The 9,468-nt window shown below is 44.3% G+C and overlaps 1 protein-coding gene across 1 annotated transcript in view; it reads right to left on the bottom strand.

The window, feature by feature from the left end:
- Positions 1-203: 203 nt before the first annotated feature.
- The window catches only part of LOC125235709 (myotubularin-related protein 13), a 111,517-nt gene continuing 102,252 nt past the window's right edge, over positions 204-9,468 (bottom strand). The window contains 2 exon segments of the mRNA XM_048142274.1: positions 204-670; positions 8,676-8,758. Coding sequence (XP_047998231.1) covers positions 578-670; positions 8,676-8,758 — 176 coding nt within the window. The 3' untranslated portion in view covers positions 204-577.

Raw genomic sequence — 9,468 nt, 5'->3', positions numbered from 1 at the left:
ATCTGAAACTATTACCTTAAACCCCGTTACTTAGCCCAGGAGACCTGTCTTCGCTTGTCTTTATAAAAGTTGAAATTATCGCCTAGTTTTTAGTGCAGCGGTATCAGGAATCAGGACGGTCGCGTGATACGGTTTATATTCCGCATTCCGCAATAACAAACTGTGCCAAAAAGACGTATCGACGCTATAGGACCACTCACAAAGGCGGGCCTACCCTAGTGTGATATATCACACTAGGGTAGGCCCGAAGGTATTTCAGATTGAGGTCAGCGCCGGATTTAGACTTTTTTCGACGGGGGGACAAAAACTAAAAAGTGTCGAATTTGGCGCCTCTTGGACTTGACGCTTAGGGCATGGGGCCAGGCTCGCCCCGCTTTAGTCCCAGGCCTGCGGGCGCAGCCCATCAGTTGGATAAACTTTATCGCATCGGTGCGTTCTCTATCGCACTTACTGATAGTGCGAAAAGGACGGCCTGACGTTATATCGTTTATCACGCGACCTTGCTTGCCTGCCTGGTTCAGGTACGGGGTTCGGTAGTTATACTATTGGTATGTAGCTCACAGAGTGTTTGTGACGTTCACTGCAAACACGCCTGCAGTTTCTCGATCCATTCCTGCGCCGCGTTGGCGTCGCTCGCGCAGAAATTGTACGTGCGTCGACTCGTTCGTAGCTGTGGATAGAGGAACAGATGTTATAACGGGGAATTTATGATACAAATTATTATTCTCCATTTCATGTTTTTAAATATTGTTCTTTTTTATGTGAAACAATCGCCAAAGTGCAATCATTTGTCAAAAAATTGTCATTACATAGTAATCATAGTTCATAATAAATACTTCTTAAGCATACCACATTTTTGTACGATTTCTATATTTCGACGACGAATTTTTAACACAGATACAATATAAATTAAACAGATTTACCGCAAACTAAGTCGCCATTTTCGGAAAGGTTTAATCGAATATAAAATCATTTTTTTTAATCAGCTTCTTTTTAAGAACTGTCAAAACGATTTGCTAATATGGAATTACTATGAAATACCGAGGAGTGACGTCACGGTCAATTTATTTACTTTATATCGTACTCTTTGACTTATTAAATGTAAATCACGTTTAAACATAACTGCTGCCCGTATTTTTCTTCTAATTATGTGGTATTTTATTTCGTGAACTGCATAAATTATTTTATTTTAAGTATAGGAAACTAGCCTATTCTCATTTTTACCCACCGCACGTGACAGGAGTCAATAGAAATTGTGAACAATGTAAACAAACTTTGTAGTCAAAATGTCTTTAATTTCCATTCTAACTCATCAGATACTGGCTAAATCCATGTGTATTTAATCGTTTCATATCACATTATGATCCCCAACCTTTAAGTGCCGACGGTATATTAAGCCTACCAGGAAGGCATCATTAGATACACTATTATTATTAACAGACACGTTATTTTATCAGGTTATAAACCCAATTTCAGACACAAAGTGTGGAAATTAACTGTAAAAGTAGTGTAACTATCTGTACTGTAGCAGGGTAACGTAATTGATACTGCTTTTGTCAACCCTTCGTAAAAATTATCTAAATCAATATTAGCTTTGATATGACTTTTTAAAGTCCAACGTCTTACGTCCATATCAAACACAGAAAAAGGTCATCACTCACGCGCCCAAGGGCTATTTGTTACAATACTGGTATTTTCGATCAGACTATTTCGCGTCAAGCGAGCGCGGTTGCAAGCGAGACTCCTGAACTCTGAACTCTTTTTAGTGAGGGCATTTGAGGATACCGATCGCTCGGTAAAACTAGCCTAGAAGATGAAAAGTACGAGCGCTGTCGATTGCTACTACACTGGACGGAGGTATCAGTCGATTTCTTCAAGTCAGTCATTGACTCTTAGGGTAATCCATTACCTAATCCAAAACCCGATGCGACGGATCTCTACTTCGTGCAATGAAGGTCGACAGAGTAGACTGAGAGGTGGAGACGTCCGTGTCGCATCGCTGGTGGTTGCTGAACACGTCGTGGTAGCAGGTCAAGGGGTGAATTAAAACACCGCCATACATGCGCGCTTTAAGAGCGTAGGCGGAGCGCAATAATGGCGGTGCACCGCACAAACGCTGGCGTTGCGCCCAGTGGGCGCTAGCAGGAACTAACGAGCGCTGATTGCGAGCGCAACGCGCGCGGGACGCGAGCGGAATGCACGCGCATTCAGCGCGCTGATAGCGTAGCGTTAGCGCTATGTGTGGCGGAGGCTTAATATGTACCGTTGTACGGCGTAATGCAGGGCTCTCGCAGACGAAGAGGTACGATGACGGGCGAAGCAGAAGGCGAGGTCACCGAAGGTCACTTACTTGGCTCCCAGGGGGTGCATACTGATCTCGTACGACAGTCTGTTGGAGTCAGCAGTTACTGTCGTAGTTACTCGTAACAGAAGAGATGTAGTCCTGCCATCGTACAGCATAACATAACATACAACCGAACTGTGCATAGCATATAGTGCTATGCGAACCTTAATCCGGCTGCATGTCACTTCAGTCGCCGGCGCCACCGCCTGTTGAAGATTATTTTCCATCGGAAGAGCTTTACTTCGTACAATGTTCCGATTATTGAAGGTCTTATCGGGCTGCAGATGCAAGCAAAACAGGGGCGATTGGCCTACAGCTATCGGCAGCTGTACGAGGTAATGCTGGAAACTGCAGTGGTGCAACCTTCCTCTGTAGACTACGAAAGTTGTGAAATTGATGAAATCAGGTTCTACGATCGAATCAAGCACTATATTAATTCAGTATAGTCGAGCCAGATGATAACTACTGAAGTCCTCCTGAGTTCCTGGCCCCTTTCGCTTTGAGCTGGAATCTCAAGTTCACTAAGGCGAAGCGGGTTTATTTTTCCCAATTTGTTTATTAGAGGCTCGGCGAATAAGTTAATCTCTCGAATGGACAGTGGGCGCCACAAGCCTCCGGGAAATCGTCGTGTACTTGGAACCCCCGCGGCCAGATTACCGATCGGTTTTGGTGTCCACCCGGTAAACAGACGCACACTCAGGATGCAGGACGCTGGCTCGAATTCAGATCTGGACATTCTGAAAGAGATTTTTTTATTTTTTTTATTCCGCAAACCTTTACGATGTCTTTGACCTACACAATGAGCGATGTACAGGAATCACAGGGTCGTCTCGCGAGGCGCCTCTCCGATTAGATAGCTCGCGAACATCGTCAGGACACCCTCGCAGCAGTGCGGCTCCTCGTCCGGTTATTGACGTCTTACCTCGTTCAACTATGGGTGTCCAAACCACGTTAGGACGTAGCATCTTTAGAATTTATCTGTTCTCACTTCGGCGACGGAGGAGTCCTTGGTCAAAATAGAGTGTAAATACTGTCGTACTTCACGGGAACTGGCAAGAGAAGAGTGGATACCATAGTGTACGGGATGTCAGCTGATAGCGGCGCCCGGCGTCACATTGGAGGGTAGTATCAGCCTGGTCAGCAACAGAGTCTGCAACGATACCGTAGCAGACGGAGCCTGGATAGTCGTGGTCGTGGCACCATTGTAGGGGAAGACAGTGTTCGCGGTGAGCGTGACATCTTAGGCGCGACTGGCGTTATCAGCGTGGCGGCTAGCAGCACCACGGGCCCACATCAGCAATCTTACCAGCTTGTCACTGCAGCAGACGCTGTTATGTTCGGCGGTGAGATTGAGACGGCCGTCGTCAGCTCGAAAGGCGTCTCGATGCCCTGTCGCGTTACGCAGTATCGTGCTCGGTGGCCTTCTCGAGGTCGCCGCCGTCAGCGCGGGAGGCACCGGCGCCAGCGTGGCAGTCAGCTACATCGGTGAACAGCATCGACAGAGTTCGCGGCGTCGTCACGGCAAACGCGGCAGGAAAATTAGCGACGCCTTCGCGGCAGCCGCAGTATTGCGCTCGGTGGCGCGATGAAGGTCGCCGCGTCTGCAATCTTACCTCGTGCGATCGAGGCGACATCAAGGCGCCAGCATCAGCGTGTCGGCCGACGACACCGGTGGAAAACTTCAAGTAGCTTGCGGCGTTGTCACGGCAGACGCAGCAGAAGGATTGCGACGCCTGTGCAGCGGTTAACAGTATTACGCTCCGCATCACCACTGAAGCGCCAGCATAAGCGTGGCGCCCAGCAATACTGGTGGGCAGCTTCAGCAGCATCGTGGCGTTGTCACGGCAGATGAGCTCGCTGCATCTCCATCGAGGCGCCAGCATAAGCGTGGCGGCCAGCGATACTGGTGGACAGCTACAGCAGGTGGACAGTCAGCAGGATCGCGGCGTTGTCACGGCAGACGAACGCTCTGCATCACCATCGAGGCGCCAGCATAAACGTGGCGGCCAGCGATACTGATGGACAGCTACAGCAGGTGGACAGTCAGCAGGATCGCGGCGTTGTCACGGCAGACGAACGCTCTGCATCACCATCGAGGCGCCAGCATAAGCGTGGCGGCCAGCGATATTGGTGGACAGCTTCAGCAGGCTCGCGGCGTTGTCAAGGCAGACGCACGCTCTGCATCACCATCGAGGCGCCAGCATAAGCGTGGCGGCCAGCGATATTGGTAGACAGCTTCAGCAGGCTCGCGGCGTTGTCAAGGCAGACGCACGCTCTGCATCACCATCGAGGCGCCAGCATAAGCGTGGCGGCCAGCGATACTGGTGGACAGCTTCAGCAGGATCGCGGCGTTGTCACGGCAGACGAACGCTCTGCATCACCATCGAGGCGCCAGCATAAGCGTGGCGGCCAGCGATACTGGTGGACAGCTTCAGCAGGCTCGCGGCGTTGTGGCGGGGGCAGAAGGTTGCCGCGCTGGTAGCCTGCGTATTGACGACTGATCACTAACGGCACGGCGCTCGCGTCGGGGCAGCAGCAGACATACTTACAGCGTCGCACGCGACGCCTATGCGGCGGCCACAACGTTGTTCGGCGGCACCGCAGAGATGGCCATCGTTAACGAGGAGGCAACTTCTACGCAACCTCGGCGGCGCCGACGCGGCGGACAACACTGCCGCGGTCAGCGGCGCTATCGCAGCGCTACAGTAAGTTTCGGCGCCGACACGTGGCTTGGGGCCTCCGCACCGAATCGGAAACCGAACATGTTCTTTCTAAAATAATATGAATCTGCTCACCCATTCGTCGGAGAAATTCAAACCTCCTTGGAGCGCGGTATTCCTCCACCGCGCCCGCCGCCGCCGCCGCCGCCGCAGCCCGCAGGTCGCGCAGCCCGCGGTCGCGAAGCACGTGGTCCCCGGAGCACGTGGTCCCAGGCGGAGCAACTTACCTACGTTACCGCTTATATTCTCGCGCGAAACTTTTAATACGCGGATAACACTTCCTACTTTAGTCTCGGAAATGCGAATAGTTTAAAAGAAAACTGATTAACGGTAACGATTTTTTTCTACTCCAGCACTTAAATCTGTCAATTAGATTATTGTCAGCGGTATCCAAATTAAGTTCATTTGAGTAACGATAAGAAAGTCTATTTGTCTATAGGTTCATATGATAACTGCTGAGCAGTATTCATATGAATATAGGAGTTCTGTTAATTTTTTTTTAAAAGCACAACTTCCAATATCAGGTATGTTTTCATTTGCAGTAATAAGTAACTTTTAATAAATAATAAAATATTTAGGTTCATAATTTAAATCAAGATGAAAAAATAAACTGAAATGCGTTTTACATATTAGATATTGCAAAACAAAGGTAAAAATCATAAGTTTATCCAATAATGTTCCATTCCACATTTAAATATTCTTGAACGCAACCACATTTTTCGTAATTGAAAACCGGCTTATTTTCTATTTCTCTTGTCTATGGTATGTTTGACATTTGTAAACTTTTGACGGAAGTATTTGAACTATTTCGGTGTTGTGTAGTTTGTTTTAATTCGACGTTATTGTGCAAAAACTTAAGTAATTATGAGTGATTCTGGTGAACAATATACTTCCGAAGAAATCAAGGCTATGGCGCTCAAAGAAACTGACAATTTGTTACCTAAAAAGTCGATAAAGAGTACTAAAAATGTTATGAATTATGATTGTTTTGCAATGGAAATTGCAAAAATATGTTTCAACTTTCTCTGTTGTTGGCATATTTTGAAGAATTGTGCAACAAGTTCTCGCCATCAACATTACATTGTGGACAGAATATAATAGTTAAGATCCACACAAATATTCCCATTCATTATATGAAGTAGGTAAGCAACCCATTTTATTATTCTCGAATAGGTATGTATTTGGCTGTCGTAGAAAAAGTATAGTATACAATCGTAACATTATGAAGGCTATAAAAGTCTCGTGCCTTACTTAGGCCACTCGGCAAGCCATCGTGGCCTAACCGCGGTACTCAACTTTTATAGCCTTCATAACGTTACCGTTATATAATATACTATTGCAGCATGGAACTTTCTTACAAAAAAGTGGGTAGAATCATAAAGCACCGGTCGTTCATTTCTATTAGGGTTTGCTCCCGGGAAATACCGGTACCGAAAGTACCGGGAATTCCCGGGATTTTTGGCCAAGCAAAGAACCGGGAAATCAACTTGAAAAATCCCGGTACTTTCGGTACTTTCGGGAAATATTTTTAGTGACATTTTTTGCTACAAAATGTATTTATTTCTGTTTATATTATTTAAACAGTTAAAAATAGGCGTAGGTACAGTAACACGCGCTTAATCACTGTTTAATAGCGTGTGGCAGTGGCAGCCTGACAGCAGTAGCCACCGCGATACCCTAGCTAGCCCCACTAGCCAGTTCAGTCGTCGAGTTTTGTGTTTTTAGTGCAGGTTTGTTATATTAATTTGTGTATTTATTTTTTCTCTCTCAATCTCCTTTGACTCATTTCTCTGGGTGTTATAAAACTGTGATGTGAATCGCGAATCTTGCGATAGACTCAAAAACTACTAAACGGATATTTAATGCGTTTTTCACCTATGTATGAATAGAGTGATTCTTGAGGAATGTTTAAGGTTTTCTTATTATAAATTGATTATTAAAACATGAGTGTGTGCTATATGTGCTATATGCATATATGTGCTAAAAGTCGGTAAAAATCACGCTGCTTAAGAGCTTCAATCAAAAACCCTGCCCGTACGTACCGATCGACTTATAACAAAATAATTTATGGTGGAATTGTCGCTCTGATACATAAATGTAGGTCTAGAAAAAAAAGGCGGCAATGGCTTATGTCTATCTTTTAATGATAATAAATGCTATAAACATGCTTAACTTTAAAAACATGTTTACATATAATGTGATATTACGGTATTCCACAGAAATTTCCAGAAAAGGACTTATTTTCTCGAGAACGATCCCTCTGACTAGCAAAAAAATAGTGCACCATCTCAAATGTTTTGTTTCCTTTAGTTTACATTATTTGATTCAAATGACATGTTTGGGGAATTTTGTGAGGTTTTACTGCCGGTCTACAGAGTGGGGCCTGTAACAAAGGCGAAGAATTGAACTCTAGGCTATTCTCCTTATACTGATCAACATTTGTTCGGCGACTTTTAAAAACAACTTGTATTTTGATTTTTATCACCCTTGAAAGTTTTTTCTAAGAGGTAATGTATTGCGAATTCTGTTAAGTCTAAAGTGTGACAGACAACGTCAATGACAACAATAATGGCGTACATTGAAGCTAATATTTATTTTGTATGAAATATAATAAAGACTTCATAATTTTTAAAAGTCACTGAACAAATGTTGATCAGTATAAGGAGAATAGCCTACAGTTCAATTCTTCGCCTTTGTTTCAGGCTCCACTCTGTATAATCAATTATTATATTTCTTTAATAGTATTTGTCTTATTTCTTTTACTAAGCGATTAAACATCTCCCAGTAATGGCAGATCGCTTAATCGGAGCAACGGTAACCTTTGGTGCTTATGGTTGCCAGATAGTCGGGTTTAGGCGGGTTCTTCACGATTTTTTGTTGTTGCACGGTATAATCTCACTATGAAAATAACTATGAAATAAAATACGGAACCCTAAAAAGGCAGATAAAATAATACGCCGAGCGAAGCCGGTGCGGTTCGGTTATGGTAATATAATAATAAAATATGTAAAATGCCAAAAAATATGTTGTTTTATTTGAAAAGAGCGAAAAAATTAGACCAGTCCCGAAAGTACCGAAAATCCCGGGAAATCCCGGTTCCATATTGCTTCGGTACCGAAAATCCCGGTTCTTTAAAACAGTACCGGTACTGCAATCCCTAATTTCTATAGTGAGAACCCCGAAAGACGAATAATGATCGCTAGCGAGGCATAATATATCTCATTATTCAAGACGAACGAGCGTAAATTAAAAGGGAAGAAAGAATTGACGGATGAAATTGAAAAATTTCATAATTCCGAAACGTTATAAGCCACTTTTTTAAATAAAAACACGAATAACTCTGGTTTGACCAGAAAAAAATAAAATTGTGCTAGAATATTGATATTTTATAGAATGGTTTGTTTACATTGTTGACAATTTCTATTGACGGCGACTTTACTAAAACTAACACAACAACACTACATAAGCACAACACAACTAAACAAGTCTGTCAGTAAATAAGAACAAAGAAAACTGTATGCATCCTTTTCTTTAGGGTGCTGGAGAAAAGGATACCTATAGTTTTCTTAGTTCTTATTTACTGACAGACTTGTTTGACAGAGTATACTTACATCAAAGAACGAGCGGTCGTCGCATTTCTTGGGCGGGCCGGGCGCGGGCGGGGCCTGCATCACCGTGATCACCTCGGCCAGGTCTGGAAACACATTACAGCGTTCATTGACGACCGGTCTGGCGCAGTCGGTAGTGAACCTGCCTGCTACGCCGCGGTCCCGAATTCGAATCCCGGTAAGGGCATTTATTTGTGTGATGAGCACAGATATTTGTTCCTGAGTCATGGATGTTTTCTATGTATATAAGTATTTATATATTATATATATCGTTGTCTGAGTACCCACAACACAAGCCTTCTTGAGCTTACCGTGGGCCTCAGTCAATCTGTGTAAGAATGTCCTATAATATTTATTTATTTATTTATTTATTTATTCATCTCGCCAAAACCGTAGCCTAATGACAGCGCCGGATTTAGACTTTTTTAAGGCCGGGCGAAAATTAAGAAATTACGAATTTTGCGCCCCTTGGAATAGACGAAGTTCGTATTTGGCGCCCCTGGACTTGACGCCCGGGGCATGGAGCGGGATCGCCCTCCCCCTAGATCTGGCCCTGTCAAATAACACTAGAACAGTCATACTGAGTCGCGGCCCTTTTTAATATCAACCTGTTTGTTATTTATTTAAACTAAATTGCACAAAAATGTACAAACGGCGGACTTAACGCCAAAAGGCATTCTCTACCAGTCAACCATAGGGCCAAACAGAGATTCAATACAAATGGTGCAGAGAGAAAACAAAAAGGTGATGTACTAAGAAGAAAAGCAAATTACATATATGTATAGACTACACATAC

Source organism: Leguminivora glycinivorella, chromosome 18 (genome assembly GCF_023078275.1).
Source record: "Leguminivora glycinivorella isolate SPB_JAAS2020 chromosome 18, LegGlyc_1.1, whole genome shotgun sequence".
Lineage (NCBI taxonomy): Eukaryota > Metazoa > Arthropoda > Insecta > Lepidoptera > Tortricidae > Leguminivora > Leguminivora glycinivorella.
Note: the sequence above shows the minus strand (reverse complement) of the source record. Positions and strands in the feature narration are given on the sequence as shown.